At 50.3% G+C, this 20600-nt stretch overlaps 1 protein-coding gene across 4 annotated transcripts in view; it reads left to right on the forward strand.

Annotated features, from left to right (window-relative positions):
- Positions 1 to 20600, forward strand: part of RALGPS1 (Ral GEF with PH domain and SH3 binding motif 1) — a 230184-nt gene that overhangs the window by 107533 nt on the left and 102051 nt on the right. For all 4 annotated transcript variants that reach the window (XM_049774155.1, XM_049774157.1, XM_049774158.1 and 1 more), the window contains exons 6-8: positions 5236 to 5325; positions 7511 to 7603; positions 19345 to 19471. In XM_049774155.1, coding sequence (XP_049630112.1) covers positions 5236 to 5325; positions 7511 to 7603; positions 19345 to 19471 — 310 coding nt within the window. The remainder of the gene's footprint in view (positions 1 to 5235; positions 5326 to 7510; positions 7604 to 19344; positions 19472 to 20600) is intronic.

Genomic DNA, 20600 nt, shown 5'->3' on the forward strand with positions numbered 1-20600 from the left:
AAAATAGACCATAACAGAACAATACCAAGACATTTGGTAATCCAAATGTTTGCAAAAATCAAAGAGAGAGATTGACTCTTTAAAGCAGTAAGGGAGAAAGAAAAAAAAAACTCAAGTATAAAGGAAACCAGGAAGGTGAGAAGGATGAGAAAGATCCATGTGGTAGTGGATCAGAGGTGGAGGCTTCAGGATAAAGTGACACTAGCTATGTCAAACCAGCTGGCCAGCATGGGACAACTTCTGTCAGCCTGGTGCTTATGGAACTAGAACATTTCCACTCCTCCCCCGCAGCTGATGACTGAGAAAGAATGGATCAGAGGGCTGATGACCTGAGAAGATACTATATTCCATTCCCAACAATGCTTATATAATAAGACTGGAGGTACAAGGTGGCAGGATCATGGACATAGCAGAAGCATAACCGGGGAGAAGTGAGGTACCAGGGAGAAAATAAGCATAAACACTGGGGCTTAAGAATGTCTCGGGAACAATGCTGTGGGCAGGAAAAGTGGTTGGTAGGTTATCTTTCCTTTAACCCGAGTTCTCTGTGAGGGAGGAGGGACAGCCCTGAGTCAAGCCTGAGAGTAACCACTGATCATGAAAGATAGCACCCCTCTTTGTGCTGTCCTTCTCTGTCTCTGGAGCAGTGTCTCTGAAGCTTTCACTTAAAGGAGAATCCTGGGAGCAATTGCTCTACAGGGTTCTATGTGTCAAGTCATTCCAAGTCTTGGACACATATGGATTCTTACATACACATACGTTCCTTTGTTTGACTAGCTGAAACATCATCCAGAGGAATCACCTATGGAAGGTTCAAGTTCCATTCTCTTCTTGGAGAAACCAGTGGCTCTCGACTGGGCAGGAAATGTACAGGCTGAGCCTGTCCACTCTGCAGTGCTGGAAAGTGAGGGCATCCCCCAGCCAGCCTTCTGACCAGGTCCCTGCTGGGCTTTGACATGGGAACTTTAGTGCCAGCTGAAGGAGTTTGCTCTAGCCAGCTTGCCCAACTGTAAGGAAGCCACAAAACAAATAGCCTAATCTTAGATCATACCCCAAAGTAGAAAATATATGCAAGTCTACGCGGGTATAAATAAACAATGGGATAAATACAGTAGAACAGAGCCCCCCACAGAGCAGAAGAATTCCAAACATTGGTGACGGATGCAAACCTTTGCATGTACCTTCCCCCAAATTTCTTGAGCTTTTCGAGGGCATACATCCCAGGGACCAGGACTCACATCTTTGTGTTAAAATTGTTCCTCACAGTGTACCTGGACCGGCCTGTTCCCCAGGCAGCATCTGAGAGTGCTGGCTTCTCCCTGATCTGGGTTATCACATCCACATCAGAGTGGCCCAGAGCACTTCCTCTCACATGCCCTCTCCCAGCGGGCTGTATGGGGTGTCGGACAGAGGCTTTGAGACAGGATCTGAGGCGGCATTTCCCAAGGCACATAGCACAGAAGGCCTGGAAATGCTGTAACAATAAATGTTAGTTGAAGCTAATGGTTTTTTGAATAGAAATGAAGAAGTGCTTGTTCTTTGAGTTAGGAAGAATTATGACAAAATTATAATGTGGGGGCCTGAGCGTTAGCACAGCAATAAGGTGTTTGCCTTGCTTGCCAACACCAGACAGACCCCGGTTCGAATCCTGGCATCCCATAGGGTCCCCCAAGCCTGCCAGGAGTGACTCCTGAGCACAGCCAGGATAACCCCTGAGCACCACCTGGTGTGACCCAAAAACCCAAAAAATAATTATAACCTGTATTTGGGAACAGGTGCCCCCATTTGCTGATGACAAACAGTTGTGAACACACACACACACACACACACACACACACATACACACACACACACATTTTAACTGGGCCAGGGAATTAGTATGTGGATAGGGTACTTGCCTTGCACAAGCTTTATATCCCAGTTCAATTCCTGGCATTCCATATGGTCCCCTGAACCCCACTAGAAGTGATCCTTGAGCTCAGAGCCAGGAGGAAGCCCTGAGCACTGCCAGATGTGGCCCAGAAAAATAAAAAACAAAATGAAAAGCAGTATCCACATATTTATTCACTCCAGGGATTTATCCTGAGATCTAGTAAAATATCTGAAAATAAACAACTCAGCACTGTTTCTAACAACAAAGTCATTGGAATCCCCCCTCTCAGCAAAGGGGCTCCTGACATCTACGATGGCATCACTCTCCGTGGGATACTTGGCAGCTGTAGAGAACCGAGCTGTCGAAGAATATCATTTACAAGACTGAAAGATGATTGACACATACTGATGAACTGAACACGCATGTTCCACATATGGAAATACAGGCCTGGCCACATATATCACAGTATGGACTGTCATGGCTCTGTGTGGGCTTCTTTATTTTCTCTTTTCTCTGTATTGAGCAGTCCTGAAGTTCTGTAGTTGAAGAGAGAATGAAAGATATTTAAGGGGCCGAAGAAATTGCTGAAGCCCCCTGCTGGCTTAAAGGGCTCAGGGCTATGCTCCATATTCTATCTCTGATCTACATGAAGACCCCAAGTCCTGCTGTGCCTTGAGTACCACTGCATGGGGGCCTCAGCATGGAACCCCCTCTCAATGGCCTTGCCCCACTTCTGATGTTCTACCTGTCTGTTCCTCTTTGGCAATGTCTCTCTTCTTGGTCCTCTGCCACTCCTTCAGCATAGCTTTGCCTCAGGTTTCCCCATCTCTGACAGAGACCTTCACATCAACCTGTTTGTACAAGTCCATGCCCCTCACCTTGGGAAGGAATCTGATCATTCTCTCCATGGCTTGAAAAGTTCTGGAACTCTCCCTCAGGAGAAGGGCATCACCTCATACCTTCTCCTAATGTGTGGCCCTCACCTCTGCCTTCCAACATGCTCTTTCCTCACTCTCCCTGTCCGAAGTACTGCAGTCCCCATTTGTGACGTGTCTGGCTTTGTCCTGGGATCCCCATGGAAAGGCCAACCACCTTTCCAGGTTCACTGCCTGAAGGAGCCCTTCTCTTGTTCCCTCCACTGTGATTTGTTGTTGTTTTGGGGTATGATGCGACACCTGGTGGTGCTGACCAGAGTCCAGGGACTATATGGGATACTAGGGATCACACAGGGTGTCAAGGTTGTGCATGGCAAATGCTTTACCTGCTGGGCTATCTCTCTGGCCCTCCCTCACTTGGATCTGAATATCTAGGACCAATCACCACAGCTATCTTATGCTCTGACTTTTTCTGGAGGGTCCTGCCGCCATTTTCTCTTCCAGGACATTGTGCCTGAGCTCACACCCAAGAGCAACTGATGGAGGTGCTGGGGCTGGGGCTAGGGCTGGTTGAGCAGAACCCCACCCTTCAGCACCTGGCAGCAAGCACCATATGCCTTAAACATGTGCCATGCTTGGCATGTTTTAGAAATCTACTCACTGTGATCCATTAATCGATCCCTTTTGGGATGACGTGTCATTGACAGTGTGCATGATTAAACCATAAACTGCGGGCATTTACTATTTGGTATCCAGGAAGTCTTTCTTAACTGGCTAGTAAACTCAAGAGTCTGAATTTAATTTGAGGCAAGTTCTTGGAAAAAATGATTCTATGGAAACGCGGGCGTGTCAGGGAGGCAACTGCTGGTGATTCTGCTGAGAAAATGTGCCTATAGTATTTCTAGAGAGTTTGATAGTATTCCTGCTTACTGTCAGCTGACTTTGTGTTCCCTGCTCCTTGTCCCTTGTTTCCTGACTGAAAAGTGATAGTAGGTGTGTGGGTAAGAAACTGGGAATAGTTACTAGTGGAGAGGTTAGAGAGGGGGGAAAAGCCCTCCAAATCTTTGAATTGTGTATTTGATGGCTATTTTTATGATTTCTGAGTTACATGATATAAAGTAGTAAAATAGAGGGTTTTTTTTTAATGATAAAACGGGGTTGGAGAGAGAGAGAGAGAGAGAGAGAGAGAGAGAGAGAGAGAGAGAGAGAGAGAACACAGCAGGTAGGACATTTGCCTTGCACATGGGAGAGAGAGAGAAAGAGAGAGAGAGAAAACACAGCAGGTAGGACATTTGCCTTGCACATGGTCGACCTGAATTTGAACCTGGAACCCAATGTGATCAGTCCCCTGAGCTTGCCAGAAGTAAATTTTTTTCCAGAAGTAATCTCTTATTGCAGAGCCAGGCGTAATGCTTGAGCACCATCAGGTCTGGCACCGCCTCCAAAAGATAAAAAGATAAAGCAATCAAGTGGTTTTTGGGGAAAAGAAAAATAATCATGGAGATTAGAAAGAAGATTTTGGTTGCAGCAAGAACCTTGCTTGGTTTCCTCTGGTTCTCTCAAGCTATTTTCCCTGGTAAAATTGAGAGACTTGAGCCGGGGATATCGTGCAGAAGGGTTCTGATCCCTGAGTTACATCACCCAAAGTCCTGAGTGGTCCGTGGCACTGCTTGGACCCCTGAACTTTGCCACATGAGACCCTGGTTGCCCCCAAGCATTTCTGAATGGGCCCTTGTTGGCCTCAGGGCTTGAAACTCAGACCGTGGGGCAAGTGTTGCTGTGAGTGACCCCCGGGGTCCCCAGCACTGCTGGCTGTATGTGTGTAGGGGCTAAAGGAAGGGTCTGCTGTGGAATAATCTGGAAGCTTCACACGCAGCCCTTCCTCTCACTCAAGCATGTCCCCTGCTCTCTGTCCAGCACTCCCTTTCTTGTCATTGCATTTGGACATTCCTGAAGCCCACCCCCCACCCCCAACCTCCAGCCTCTCCCATCAAGGTCCTTTTGTGTGCCATATGGAGTAGCCTGCGTAGCTGATGACCTTCCTATCCCACCACAGGGCTTGGGTTGCATCAAAGGGCCCAGGCAGGCCACAGAGAAACAACCCAGCCACCCACATCCCTCAAAGGACCTTTGAAAGATGCTTGAGCCATTTTAGCCACCTGTTGACCTGCCCATGAACATTGCGATTCTAACGTTGGTGCCAGTCTCTGTGAGCCACCTGGTCAGGGCACCAACCCGTCACACAGCTCTGGCATAGGAACTGGGTGGCTTGGGTGGTCCTGTTGAAATGTAGGGCCCTTCTCTGGCCCATCTCAGCTGGCCACCACTGTTGCTCCACCCACCACCAGGGGAGTCTCATAGCTAAATGTGCCCCTAGCCAGCCCCTGCTACTCCCTCCCTGTATCCGGCTCCTGATAATCCTATCATTTGGGGGTGGATTCCCTGAGGGTCTAATGTTAACGTTTCCACATGTGTTTGGCTCTGCAGGTCAGTTTTTGGGTTGTTCGAGAAATTCTGACAGCACAGACTTTAAAAATAAGGGCAGAAATCCTGAGCCATTTTGTGAAAATAGCCAAGGTAAGCAGTTCCCCTCCTCCCCCCGTTCCCTCCCCTTCCCCTTCCTTTTCCTTTTCCCTCTTTTCTCTCTCTTCCCCCCTATATCCTCCCCTTCCCTCTCCCCTCCTTTTCTCTTTGGGGGTGGTTTGGTTCTAGGCCTGCTGGGCAGGTTCAGATGGTGTGGGGTCTGTATCTTTTTTGGGGGGGGGTGTTTTTGGGCCACCCGGCGTTGCTCAGGGGTTACTCCTGGCTGTCTGCTCAGAAATAGCTCCTGGCAGGCACGGGGGACCATATGGGACACCGGGATTCGAACCAACCACCTTTGGTCCTGGATCGGCTGCTTGCAAGGCAAAGGCCGCTGTGCTATCTCTCCGGGCCCTTTTTTTTTTTTTTTTTTTTGGCCACACCCATTTGATGCTCAGGGATTACTCCTGGCTAAGCGCTCAGAAATTGCCCCTGGCTTGGGGGGACTATATGGGATGCCGGGAGATTGAACCACGGTCCTTCCTTGGCTAGCGCTTGCAAGGCAGACACCTTACCTCTAGCGCCACCGCACCGGCCCCAAGGGGGAGTCTGTATCTTGATGTCCCCAAGCAGAGGCAGCTCCCAGACCAGCTCACTACCCTCCTGGCCTCCTATACCCCATGACTTTGGTATCAATCCTTCCCACAGATGCTCCTTGAGATGCCCTGGGCCCTCTGGGTCTTTTCATCTTTCAACTCAGCTGTTGCAGTTCAGGGAATTGCCAACTCGTGGTAAAGGGGGGGATTGGGGGAAGCTCTGTGCCCTGCTATCAGGTGCATCGATTGGGCCAGGTGAGAGAAGGGCAGGTTAAGGTGGGCCAGTGCAGGAGACTCATAGCTCTTGCATGCTGCTGACCTGGGTTTAACCCCTGGCACCTCATTTGGTCCCTGGAGCCTGGCCAGGAGTGAGTCCTAAGCACTGCCAGGTGTGAATCAAAAAACAAAAAAACGGTGGAGCAATAGCACAGTGGGTAGGATATTTGCCTTGCACAGGGCCGACCCAGGTTCAATCCCTAACATCCCATATAATCCTCTGAGCTTGCCAGGAGTAATTTCTTTACTTTCTTTTTTTTTTGGGGGGGGGGTTGGGACACATCCAGCAGCGCTCAGGGGTTACTCCTGGCTCTACGCTCAGAAACGCTCTTGACAGGCTCGGGGGAACCATATGGGATGCTGGGATTCGAACCACTATTCTTCTGCATGTAAGGCAAAAGCCCTTCCTCCATGCTATCTTTCTGGCCCCATCCAGGAGTAATTTCTGAGCACAGAGCCAGGAGTAACCCCTGAATGCCACCAGATGTGGCCCCAAAACAACAACAGAAAAACATGGCAGGGACAGAGGCATGTGGGAAGCACCTGAGATGGGTGATGGAGAAAGGGCAGGTGGGTATCCCCTGGGAAGGAGGAGATGATGGAGACCCACATCACCCAGGCATTGGGGGGTGCCCTGATTTCCTTCTTCATATCATCCCTGGGCCCCAAAGTTTACGAGCATTAGGCTGAAGACTGATGTGTGTTTTGGGAGGGAACCTCTTGGTTGTGGAGCAGAATCTGCTTGTAAATCCAGACATGCTGCTGCTCCTCAAGGCTGAGGCAGGGAGCCCCCGGTTACTATTGGGGGTTTCCTCAGCACAGTTGGGAGCAGAACAAGTGTGTCTGTTGGCTCTCCCACATCCCCCCAGCGTCTCTTCGTGGGAAGGAGCTTGTCTGAGCCCAAATTGAAGCCACATGTTCTTGCTAACTGGGTGTCTGGTCCCAGTCAGTGAGAGGTGCAGGGACCTCTGTCCCCACTGAGCAAGGGGGACTAGGAGACCCGCATTGGTGCTCCTGGCACAGCTAAGGTTCCCAGAGCTTCTGGGACAGTGTAGTTTTGTCTAAAGAAAGCATTAGAGAGCAGCATTAGACATTCCTGGCCCAGCCACTGGACTCATCAACACAGGACGTTTTGCAGATGGTTTAGACGAAGATTCACCTTTGGCGGGTTGAAAGAGGAGCATCTGTTTCCCATGAACCTCAGACCTTTGTTTCCTACATGAGATATTTTTAAGTGTAATTGCATTTCGTAAATATGACATTTGGTAATGCTTGAGTATGTTTTTGTTCTATTGTTCACAGCAGCTATATAATCTATTCCATGTCTTTTTTTCCTTTCTTTTTTTTTTTTTGTTTCCCTTTTCTTCCAGAAACTTCTAGAACTCAATAACCTTCACTCTCTCATGTCTGTGGTATCAGCGTTACAAAGTGCGCCCATCTTCCGACTGACAAAAACCTGGGCTGTAAGTTCGGTGCCATGATCTGGCTCATTTCTGGGGAAGTTCTGGGGAAGTTCCTTGATCCCTAAGCCTCAGTGGATTGGGGGTTTCTCTTCCTGAGCCTCAGGCCAGGCCTAGGGCTACTGGGAGCTAATTAAATAGTCCTCAGGGGTGCACCTCACAGCTTCAGGGACTGTGCCCTTGATACAAGGGAGTTGTGGGATACACTGCCATGGCTGGATCAGGGCCCCCTCAGGGTGAGCTTCCCGAGCTCAGGGCCTGGTGCATGACTCAGGCTGAGTACATAAGCTCATTTCTCTCAGGGGCCAAAGGCTCCACATTGTCCAGACCGCAGTCCACACTGCTCGGGGTTTCTCTGGGAAAGCTAGTGACCCACATGGAAGAAAATGGGAATTTTTTTTCTTCTAAAGGCCAGCTTAGATTGTTATATAATTCAATCTGAAGGAAAGTTTTCCTGCTGTAAAAAAGAGACTTAAAAAAAAATCTCAGACCTCTGTATCTTCTCAGCCTGGTACAGGGTCTGATGAGGGCCATGTCATGAGCATTTCCAAAGCTCTTTCCCATCAGTGTGGGTTGATGGGTGCATGTGGGACCCTGTGTATCCCCAGAAATCAAGGGGACATGTATGGTGCTTTTGCACCCCTGTCTATAGCTCTCTAGGGATGATGGAGGAGACTGGGACCAGCCTGTCCCTTCTCACTGCCATGTTTCATCTCTCCTGGGCACAGAAAATGGGCCATCCTGGAGCCAGAGTTCTGGCCTGGTGTTGAGACACCTCCGGGAGCACCGCCTCCCTGGTTGGCTTTCCCAGCTGAAATGTAGCCTCTGTCTGATTTTCTGTCATGCCAGGGACTGCTTTGGGGAGCTGCGTGGAGAGGAGTTGGGAAGTAGCCAGCATGTAGCTTTGGGCCCTGTTGCCCCACCCATCCTTCAGCTCTGTCTGCTTGGATTGCTTCTGGGCATCTGGGAGCTATGGGTTTAGGCGAGGTTGGTGGGGATTCCACATGGAAGTCCTCCAGCCCTGGTGGGGCTGAATCCCCGGAGCTGGTGAGCTTTCTTCCAAGTGGCTCCAAGATTCTTCTTGAACAAATTTCCCATCATTTTGATTCTGTTCCTGTATCCTGGCTGGAAGTGGAATTGAGCCCCATGTGGGCATAAACAGGCCCGTGAGCCTGCTGGGGCTCCCCAACCCCCATCAAAGCTTCTGGAGCGGGTGAGGGTAGCCATCTCTGGGGCAGCGGCTGTGGGACCTACACACAGTAACCCAGGTGCAGTAATCCATGCCCCCCCCAGGGGCAGGTGGCCTTCAGGCAGGTCCCCAAGGCATGGTGCCCACACAGGGAAAGGGGCGGCATCTGGAGGTGGGGGTGTCAACACTCACTCTATGTGGCTGGACCCAGCATGGCCTTGGGTGGGCAATTGGGTGTCCCTCTTAGGGAGATCTCTCTCGCTATATAAAATGGATCTTCCGCAGCTCCTTAGAGAACCCAGGAAAGACTTGGGCCTCTGGCACCCCTGGGTTCAGGCAGTCTCCTCCTAGTCCCCTGGCCCTACCACATGCATCCATCCTCGTTCCTTCCTCTGAAGTACAGGACTCCAGAGCTCCTTTTCTCATAGGCAGCTGCCACGTTCCTGCCACTAAGCGCTAAGAAGCATCTCAGGTGGCAGGTGACGCTTCCTTGGCAGAACCAGAGCCAGGCCCTCCGCTACCTGCTTTAGGCTGCCACCCCTGAGCTGAGCGGGGACCATTCCAGCTGCTCGCTCCAGACAAGTGGTTTTCTCCTTTCTTGAAGCTTAAATAAGGGGATCCATGGACATTGGGGCCTGTGAGCCTCTGTGCCGGCTTGCCCCTGTGGCCTGACACTTGGGGCAGCAGCTGCTGCTGCCAGGTCCTTACTAGCTGCCTTGAAAAATGCCTCTCTAGGGGCCGGGAAGGTGGCGCTAGAGGTAAGGTGTCTGCCTTACAAGCGCTAGCCAAGGAACGGACCGCGGTTCGATCCCCCGGCGTCCCATATGGTCCCCCCAAGCCAGGGGCGATTTCTGAGCACATAGCCAGGAGTAACCCCTGAGCGTCAAACGGGTGTGGCCCAAAAACCAAAAAAAAAAAAAAAAAAAAAAAAAAAAAAAGAAAAATGCCTCTCTAGTCACCTGCTCCTCAGTGGGCATCTGGCTGGTGAGAGCCAAAAGGTGCCAGGAAGTTGAGAACGTCCCTAAGGAACCTAGTGTGGTGTTAGAATCATTATTAATTGTATTGTAAACTCAGTTTGAATTAAATTAAAACACACACACACACACATACACAGCAAAACGGCCCCCCACACACACACACAGAGCAAAACGGGCCCACACAGTCGCACACCCCTCTTGTTTTTCTGGGGAACTTCCCCATCGCCTTCTGCAAGATGAGGGCCAGGACGGTCTCCTTGGTTACAGAGGCCTCTTGGGGAGACAGGAGGGGGCCCCCTTCGTGGCAGCATCACGGGTGATGACGTGGCTGACCTGGGTGTGTGTGGGGGGTCACACCACAAGGAGGGGAGCCCATATGGCACTGTGTGGAGGGTTTCTCTTGGCCAACCCTTCCCCGAGACTCCCCCCAGGCCTGCCAGTTCAAGCCCCGTAGCTGGAGCAGAGCATTTGGGAAATGGGTGCTGGGAAGGCACCCCATCCATGGAAACACACCCCCCTCCCTGCGCCCTCATTCAGCCCTCAGCTGTGCTTTTCCCTGGAACCCTACTTGCTACTGCTCCCCCTCTCCTGCATTCCTACTGCATGAGCTCGGCTCAGCATCCCAGGGGGGCCCAGCTGAGTGTGCGATCGTTGTCTGAGTCCTGTGTGTTTGTGATACTGAGTCACCTTGTCCGTTTGCTGCCCGTTTCTGGTGGTGCACCAGCTGTTGACCATGTGTCCCATCACCTGGGACAGGCACCACTTCAGGCCTAGTAAGCAGGGGGAGCAGGAGCAGCTGTGTTGTAGCCCCCATCCCCCGGAAGGCACTGTAGTTCGGGGGCGCTGATTTGTGCAGAGTGGCAGGGCCAGAAGGCTCCTGAGATACCTCCCTGCCCTGCTGTGGGGACACATATCTGATGCTGAATTGGCATGAGGCTGGGCAGCGCTGTCACCTGGTGGCCACTGGAACCCTGGAGGACTGGGAGGCCTGCCTCGGGCATGAAGCATGTGGGAAAGCCCCTCAAGCTCTGTGGATCAGTTCCAGCATGGCCTTCATAGCCTTAGTCAAGATTCTAGTCAAGGGCCTGGAGAGATAGCACAGTGGTGTTTGCCTTGCAAGCAGCCGATCCAGGACCAAAGGTGGTTGGTTCGAATCCCGGTGTCCCATATGGTCCCCTGTGCCTGCCAGGAGCTATTTCTGAGTAGACAGCCAGGAGTAACCCCTGAGCAACACTGGGTGTGGCCCCCCCCAAAAAAAGATTCTAGAGATAGCAGAGCAGTAGGGCATTTATTTGCTTTGCACGCAGCCAACCCAGGATGGGCGGCAGTTCGATTCTGGCATCCCATATGGTCCCCCGAGCTTGCCAGGAGTAATTTTCTGAGCGTAGAGCCAGGAGTAACCCTTGAGCACTGCTAGGTGTGTTCCAAAAAACAAACAAAATTTGAAACAGGATAGGGATGTTCCACACCCCTGTGTGTAGGAACCCACAGGCTAACCTTTGCCCGCCAGTTGGTAGCACACGCAAGAGAGAGTCCCTTCTCCTAGCCTCGCAGACCCCAGGCAAGGCCGATGTTATTCCTGTTTTCCTGACCTCGGAAGCCATCCCTGGGGCCCCTGGGAATCTGAGCCATGAACCCAGGGGCCCATGGAGTAGCAACTTCCATGTCTCTGCACACACATGCCCTGTGTTCCTCGCCCACTTGCTCACTTGCTCTGCACACCAGAGGGTGGATGGAGCTCTGGGGTGACAAGCCTGCACAGGAGTCGGGGTGCGGAAAGCTAAATGGGGTATAGGAGCCGGGTGATCTGGAAGGTCATTCTGGGCAGTCAGATGTATGGAGTGGAGGGAAGGAGACACCCAGCCAGGATGGGGCCACACAGGAGAGACAGTTACACAGGGTTTGTTTGCCAGGCAGGTGCCGAGCAAGCCCCCCAGCCCCAGGTGTCAGGGTCTGCAGACAGTTTGGTTCTGTGCTGAGAACAGGTAAAGATTTTCTGCAGGGAGGTATTGGTTTGTAGGTATAGTTGCATTTTAAAAGCCCTATTGCCACCAAGTGGAAAGCGGGAACAGGAGAGACTTTGGGGTGTGTGTGTGGCTTGACACACAGAACTGCTGAGGGGTGCTGCAGGGCAGTGGCATTGGCAGGAAGGTTGGGTGTGGCTCTCTGGGAAGATGGGAAATCTTGCCCTCATCCTGGTGTTCCCAAAGGGCTCATCTCCATCAGTGTAATCTGGGGTGGGCTAGTCAGCATGACCACAACACCCCCTGCCTTCCAGATCCAGACTTCGAGTGCCCAGACCTCTCTCCCTCCCTGTGTGCCTGAATGGTTTGTCTCAGAATGGGGGTGAGAGGTAAGAGCTGAAGATGGAGCCTCAAGGTTCCCAAATGCAGGGCCAGGACCTGGCAGCAGACCTAGGTCAGGCCGGCTAGCCCTTGGGCACCCAGGAATGGCTCCTTCCTTTTGTGAGAGGATTAGCAGGATGACTCCACCATGTCTGTGGAGAGGATTGAGGACCCTGCAAGAGACATCTGCCCTCCTCTCCTGGGGTGCTCCTTTCTTCCTCCCTACATGAGTGCTCCCACCATCCTCTATAGCAGAATATTTCCCACCTCCCCATCATGGAGTTCTCCCTGCCCTCCATACCATGTAGTGTTTCCTGCCCTCCTCCCCACCATGGAAAGCTCTGACTCTTTTCCCTACCAGAGTGCTTCCTACCTCTCATTATGGAGTGCTCCCTGTTTTCCTCACTACCACAAGTGCTTTCCAACCTGTCTACCATCGAGTGCTCCACACACCCTCCCTATCATGGAGTTCTCCCCATCCTCTTCCCTGCCATAGAGTTCTCCACTCTTCCCAACATGGAATGTATCCAGCCCTCCCCACCACGGAGTACTTAAGTCCTCCCCATTTATGGAGTGCTCCCCACCGCCTCCCTACCATGGACTGCCCTCCCATCACCCTAGTTCTCAGGAATGTTCTCAGGGAGGGTACATCTGGCAGTGTGGTGAGCCCTGTGGAAGGACAGCAAATCCCTCCTACCTTAATATCCCTTCACACCTCTTCCTGCACCTAGAAAACATGCCAGGAGCCTTCATCTGCAACTCTGGGGTTTGTGCCACCCCAGCCCGTACCCCAGCACTTTAATCCTGGGGAAGAGACGCAGGAATTTTCTGTTCAAACACAGCCACAGTCAGCGCATTCTTGCCCCTTCGATCCAGACTTGCTGTTCATGCCTGGCTGCTGGGCTGGCACCTGGTCTGCCAGCTGAGCTGAAGTTTCCGGAAAAGGAAGGAGCAGCGAACGGGCCCTGCACCTCACACAGTGTCCAAATGCCAAGCTGGAAGTCCCTGTTCCAGGTGGCATGTGTCCACTGCTCCCCTCCTTTATAGGTTTGAGGGTGCATTCTCTCCCTCCTTTCCTCCCCACCTTTTTCTTGCTCCGTATCCTTCCCTTTACCCCTTCCCTCCCTTCCTTTCATCCCTTCCCTTCATCCCTTCCCTGCCTTCCCCTCTTCCTTCTCTCCTTTCCCTCCTTCTCTTCCCTCCTTTCTTTTCCTCCCTTGTCTCCCCTTCACCCCTTCTCTCCCACTTCCCTCTCGTCCTTTCTTTTCTTCTATCCTTCCTACATTAGCAATTGGTTCTCTCCTTCTAGAGCCTCTGAAGAGTTTCTGACCCTTCCTTGCCTGCCCCTTCTCTGTGTTCAACTTGTTGAACAAGTGGGGTTCACATTAGGTGCCTGACTCTTCAGCTCTGGGCCTGGCACAGAACCTGGCAGACTTCATTTGGGAGCCAAGCTTCATCTCCTGCCTCCACTCTTGGGGCTTCCTGATACTGCATCCTCGGGATGCCATAGTATTATCTAAAAAGTTTAATAAAGTGGAAACATAATTTAAAAGAATGATCCTACAAGGTTGTATGTTGCCTATATGCATGCTTATAAATGTATACATACATGTGAGTGTGCATGGAAAGTGCTCAAGGAACACTGTTTGAAAGGGCTCAAACAGGTACAGAAGGAATCCTTGTCAAAATTGGGAGTAGTAGTCTTAGTCTAGAACCAGTAATTTTTTGTTTTGGGCCATATCAGCAGTGCTAAGGGCTTGTTTCTGACAGCTCAGGGAGGGAGCCATATGAGGTACTGAGTATTGAACGTAGCTGGCTGTATGTAAAGCAATCACCCTACCCACCCCTCAAGACCCAATACGGGATGGAGCTTTCCCTGCATGTATGAGGCCCAGGTTCAATTCCTGCTATCACCCCCACAAAACCAAATCAGAACCAAATATGAAGAGTCAGCCAGGACCCCACTTCATTTCAAAGGTATGGTTTCCCCTCCTGTTTAAATATGACAGTCTTCCTTGTGGTCATATTTGACATAAACTCAGTGACTTTACCCTTCTTTTAAAAGAAACTATGTCTAAAGAGGTAAGTTTCACCTTTATTCCTTTCATTTTTTCCTTTTTATTTTTTTTTCCAGTGCCCTAGTTTCTTTCCTTACTGATTCCATACTCTGTTGGGCCTCTTGGCCCGTAGAATATCCACAGCACCAAAAATTCTTTCCATACCAGCAGTGGACACAGGAATTGAAACAGGATTTTCAAGTCAGTTTTCGACATTTTTGGTGCACACAGATGCTTTCTTGAAAAAGATTTCCACATCTCCAGAAGTGTTCTCTTAAGGCCACCAAGCACCATCCCAGCGTCCTCACAAAGAACTTGAAAATGTCCAGATTTGAACATTTGTACTTGAAGAGAGTTTTTCTGTTTTTCTTTTTCTCCCTCAATAGCTTTAGTTAAGTACCAGCAACACAAATGGGCTCTCGGAGCACCGAGTGAACTTTTCAAACACACCTTGCTTCCTGGGGTGGTTGGCCTGGCTCAGTGCCCCTTCTTGGCTGTGAGCTCTCTCTATGCCAGGGAACTGCCCTGGCACCATGAGCTTAAAGTCTGTACCCAGAGAGTTGATTTCGACCTTATAAGTTTACTTCTTAGGTGGCCTTGGACCTTTCCTCCATCTTTCTGTTGTGTGGTTTTGCCTTTTCGGGGGGAAGGTTGTTTTTTTTTTAATCCTGCCAGTTCTCATAATCAGGTCGGTTGATGAGGCTGGAGGGTACAGTGGGTAAGGATCTTACCTTGCATGCAGTCGACCCAGGTTCAATCTCTGGCATCTCATATAGTTCCCCGCATCCCACCAAGAGTGACTCCTGAGTGCAGATCCAGGAGTAAACCCTGAACACAATTAGGTTTGGCTCAGAATACAAACAAGAAAGATTGAGAATCGGGGCCAGAGAGATAGCATGGAGGTAAGGCATTTGCCTTTCATGCAGAAGGTCATCAGTTTGAATCCAGGCGTCCCATATGGTCCCTTGAGCCTGCCAGGAGTGATTTCTGAGCGTGGAGCCAGGAGTAACCCCTGAGCACTGCCGGGTGTGACCAAAAAAAAAAAAAAAAAAAAAAGAAAGAAAGATAGATAGATTGAGAAATCGCTGGCCGCCTTCTGTGTGGACGGGTTGGATCCTTTGGCATAAGAGAATTTAAAGGACCCTTGATTCACATGAGATTTTTCAGACTATGCCCTTCTCATAATAAAAGTGTAGCATATGCTATAATTTGACAAATTTGTTTTTTGTGGGTTTTTTTTTTTATTTGGGTCACACCCGGCAGCACTCAGGGGTTACTCCTGGCTCTATGCGCAGAAGTTGCTCCTGGCAGGCTCGGGGGACCATATGGGATGCCGGGATTCAAACCATCATCCTTCTGCATGCAAGGCAAACGCCCTATCTCCATGCTATCTCTCCAGCCCAATTTGATGAATTTGTAAACCATCTATTAACATATTAGATATTCTGGGCCCGGAGAGATAGCACAGCGGCATTTGCCTTGCAAGCAGCCAATCCAGGACCAAAGGTGGTTGGTTGGTTCGAATCCCAGTGTCCCATATGGTCCCCTGTGCCTGCCAGGAGCTATTTCTGAGCAGACAGCCAGGAGTAACCCCTGAGCACCGCTGGGTGTGGCCCAAAAACCAAACCAAACCAAACCAAAACAAAACATATTAGATCCTAAAACATTTTTTCCTCTCATTTGAAAAATTATGACTTCCCATGAGCCTTGGTGAAATAACTGCTCAGCTACCTTACTCTAAGTCTGTGGCTCCTGAGGTGACCAGTGGATTTTGGGGCGAGGGGGTCTGAACAGTGTGTCCTTGCAGCTCCAGCCTCCCACAGCCCCACACTCTGGCCCTAAGGCCTAAGCCTGGCTGTTGCAGCCAGTATTGCTCCCATTGCCTTTGAATCTTGCTGATAATTTTCCTGACCTCCTCCTCCATGCCACACATACACAAATATTTTTTTATTTGTTTGTTTTGGGGCCACACCCAGTGGTGCTCAGGGGTTACTCCTACTCTGTGTTTAGGAATTACTCCTGGTGGGCTCGAGGTACCATATGGGATGCAAGGAATTGAACTCAGACTGGCTGCATGCAAGGCAAATGCCCTACTCACTGTGCTATTGCTCTGGTTTCAACACACACATATTCTCCATAAGCTTTCACATTGCTATCATTAAATAATTTCATTGAATCAATGCCCAGTGTTTTTATTTTACTTATTTTATTTATGGGGTTTTTGATTTTGGGCCACACCGGGCGATGCTCAGGGGTTACTCCTGGCTCTATATTCAGAAAATACTCCCAGTGGTGCTCGAACCATATGGGATGCCGGGGATCGAACCTGTACAAGGCAAGCACCCTACCTGTTCTACTGTTGATCCCACCCCCAGTGTTTTTATTTGTAAGAACGTGTAAGATTCTTACTCCAGCTGCCTCCTATCTGCCAGTATTGTGTGTATGTGTGTGTGACCACATTTACAGAGCAGATGAGTGAATTAGCTAGCCAGATCCAGAGTGATGTGCATGTGCATGTATGTGACCAGGACTTTGCCCTCAGGCTGGACTGAACACTTTGCCTGTGTGTCCTGGCAATCAGGCTAGACATGAAGGGACACAGAAGGGGACAGAGTGTGAGCGGGGGCACCACTGCTGGGCGGGTGAGGGTTTCCTGGGCTTCCAGTGCCACATGAGTGAGTCAGGAACCCACTGGTGCCCCAGGTCGCATTGATTCCAAGGTCACTTCCCAGGCCAGTGCATGTGGCCCAGTGGTCAGGCACTTCCCATGCCTGTGTGAGACTCTGGGTTGGATTCTTAGCACAGCATGGTATCCTCCCCACCCTGCCCCAAGCTGTGTTGGAAAGAACCCTAAGCTAACGTTATGCTGGGAGCAGCCCAACCCAAACTTCCCATCCCACCCCCACACCCCCAGAAGGCCCTCCCAGCTCAGTATTGAGAACAAGGGTCCTGTTCTTCTGAGTGAGTGAGTGTGGTTCGGGCTTTGTGTGTTTTCTTGCACTGAAACATTTGGAGATTTTATATATATATATACATATATATATACACACACACACACACACACACACACACACACACACCCAGCAGCGCTCAGGGGTTCCTCCTGGCTCTATGCTCAGAAATAGCTCCTGGCAGGCTCAGGGGACCATATGGGATGCCGGGATTCAAACCACCATCCTTCTGCATGCAAGGCAAATGCCCTACCTCCATGCTATCTCTCCGGCCCCACATTAGGGTATTTTTGTTTGTTTGACTTTGGGGCCGCACCCAGCAGCACTCAGGCTACTCCTGACTCAGTGCTCAGAAATCACTCCAGGAAGGCTCAGGGGACCATATGGGATGCTGGGAATTGAACCTGGGTCAGCCACATGCAAGGCAAATGCCCTCCTCACTGTGTTATCACTCTGGCCCCAACATTAGGTTTTTTTCCTGCTTCTCTCTGGTCCTCTCCTTGCCACCTCCTTGGCCCATAATTTGTTCTTTGTCTGGACACACACACACACACACACACACACACACACACACACGTTGCCACCTCCTCCTCCTCCTCCTCCTCCTTAGTAGAGCAACTTCCCAACAGATGCTCAGCAAAGCCCCCGTAATCCTTGTGGTCTCGAACTGGAAACAGGCGGAGGCGCTGGCCCGCCTTTGCCACCAGGCTTTGGGCAGATCAGAGGGTCCATATGTTCTGGTGCTTGATAAGCAGCACATGGGAACGGGGATTCCTCCCCAGCCCATTGTTACCTTGATAAAGACCAGCCTCAGACTAACCTGCTGGTCACGCGTGTGTGACCCCACCCCGGTCTTGCTCTGCTGTGACCCCAATTCCTCTCTGTGTGACAGGAAGAGCTGGCTGCTGGCTCTTCTGCCTCTGTAGTCCACAGTCCTTGAGCCTCTCTCACGCCTGAGGTCGCTCACACCAGACAGCCCAGGCTCTTCTGTGACAGACACTGCATGAGCCTGTGGTCTGCAGATCTGGGTCCTGGGATATGCCCTGTAACACAGTCCAGGGGGTGACTTGGGTGTCCAGGGCTGGATGCCCTTTCCTTGCTGCGGGGCATCCCATTGACAGGTCATTGACAGGCCTCAAACTGGGCCAGGACGTTTTCCAAAGGGGAACCTAGGATCCCTCTCCCTTTATGCTTCTGGGCAATTTTGGTTTTTTGTTTGGTGGTTTTGGGGCCACACCTGGTCACTCGGAGCTTACTACTGGCTCTTTGCTCAGAAATTACTCCTGGCAGTCTCAGTCAGGGACCATATGGGATGCTGGGGATAGAACCTTGGTCAACCGTGTGCAAGGCAAACTCCTGTCCCACCGACCATTGTTTTTTAAGATACCAAAGACACTGGTAGCTAGACTATAGGGGAGGCTCCCAGCAGCAACCTCGAAATTGTCTATGGTCAGCTCTCCCTCAAGTGATGCCCCCACTCTGCAAATGCCCTTTTCCAGCCTTGTGTGTCAGTCTGGACTCCTCTCTCCGAGGCTGCCTATTTTAGGGGACCTGGTTGCACTCTCCCAGCCCTGGATCTCACCCTAAGAAGCATAAGAGAAGTGCATGAGGTTTCTCTCAGCTTCAGTTCCTGTGTTTTGGTCTTTTCCTTATTAAAGGAGCTCTGGGGCACTTGGACAGAGCAGCTTTGGACCACAGGGGTTGAGGCTCTGAGCTCTGCCCCCCGCAGGCTGCTCCCTGCTCTTCATGCCTGGGCTTATCACAAACCCCATCAGACTATGAGCAGCTTTTGTCCTGGTTCAAGACAGTGCCAGGTGCAGACTGAAGCCAACTGGGGCTCTAGGGAGGCAGCGGTGGCTGAAGAGACAACAGGCTAGTGAATTGGGAGTGGGGTTCCTGGTGGGATATGAGGGAGATGAAGGATAAGAGGGAGGTCTGTGACTCAGACTCCTCATATGTAGCTGCCAAGTTACGGTGATCCATAGCAATTTGCCTCCCACTCCATGCGGGGCAGGTGCATCAGTCCCTCCCTGGCATCTTCCAAAGATTCCTTGAGAAATGACCAACTGGGCCATTTGCCATCTCTGCATTGAGTAGCCTCTCAGAATGTGCCTCTGGGCTGGCCTGTGCTTACCTCTTCGCCTTTGTCCCAACCTCCTTCCTCTTGAGCCCCGTTGGATTTATTTCTCTCCCATTTCATACACTCTGCTCTCCTCTTGCTCCAGCTTTTGAACCGGAAAGATAAGACGACCTTCGAGAAACTGGACTACTTGATGTCTAAAGAAGATAATTACAAGCGGACACGGGACTACATCCGGAGCCTGAAGATGGTCCCCAGCATCCCCTATCTAGGTAGGAGTCTCAACTGCTGCGGCTGCTTCTTTCTGTCTTTATATTTTTAGGGATCTGCTCAATGCCAGACAAGCTGTCTTTAGAGTGTCCAGGGGAGAAATCTCCAGGAAGCAGGCTGGGATCCTTCTCCAGGATAGGAACCTTGGGGAGGACATTTGAACAGGGCAAGGACTACATTTGTGCTCGCCTGTACTCTAAAACCCAAGCCTCATGGGCCTGTTAGTAACATGTAAGAGTAACAAGCAACACATGTTAGTAACAGTGACAGTGATGTGACAGTAACCAGACTTGTCTGGTTTAATCTCTGTTCCCGCCACCTCAGCAGGAGGCGATCAGGCCCAACTGGAGCGCTTTCTCTGCCATGGTTGCTGGGCACTGACTATATTTTGTAAGACTTTAGCTAGTAGAGGTTAAAAACTCTTCCTGACCTTTCAGGTTAGAAAAGGTATGTGTTGTAGGGAATTAAAAGCTGTCTCTCTCATCTCCCACCCCCCCCCCCCCAAGAACTGGCCTCTCCTCTGACTTGGTGTGTGCAAACAAGCGTGTTTATTGCTAGCACTTTAAATAATCACCTATGATTTCTGTACCATGATTCCGTCCTGTTAAATGAGTTTCTCGAACTTCCCTGATATCAACACCCAAGTGTTTTTTCCATTCTTGCTATCAATGAACAGTTCTGTTGCAAAAACTTCCCACTTATTATCATCTCCCAAGAAATTCTTAGCAGTGTGGTTATTGGGCCAAAGCTTATCATTTTGAATAGATTTTCAAATGTTCTCTGTATTGGTTGTATCGATTTATATTTTCACCAGAAGGTTATGGTATTTCATTTCTCTACATATTTCTTTCCATTTCTTGCAGAATACATATATACTGTGTTGTTGTTGTTTTGTTTTTTTTTTTAAAGAATGTTCCCTTTTCTCTCTTTTTAAAATCTTGGCCAACTTGATAGGCAAAGTGCTTCTTAGATTGAGTTTCAGAGTGATGCACATTTTTAAAAAATTGTCTTTCTATGGTCTATAATAGTTTTAATAACAAGGGGAAACAGAGTTCATAGATTTGACACCTAGTATTTTTATAGAGATCTAGTGTAATATTTTTGTTTGTTTTTTTCCACTGCAATTTTTTT

This window comes from Suncus etruscus, chromosome 5 (genome assembly GCF_024139225.1).
Source record: "Suncus etruscus isolate mSunEtr1 chromosome 5, mSunEtr1.pri.cur, whole genome shotgun sequence".
Classification (NCBI taxonomy): domain Eukaryota; kingdom Metazoa; phylum Chordata; class Mammalia; order Eulipotyphla; family Soricidae; genus Suncus; species Suncus etruscus.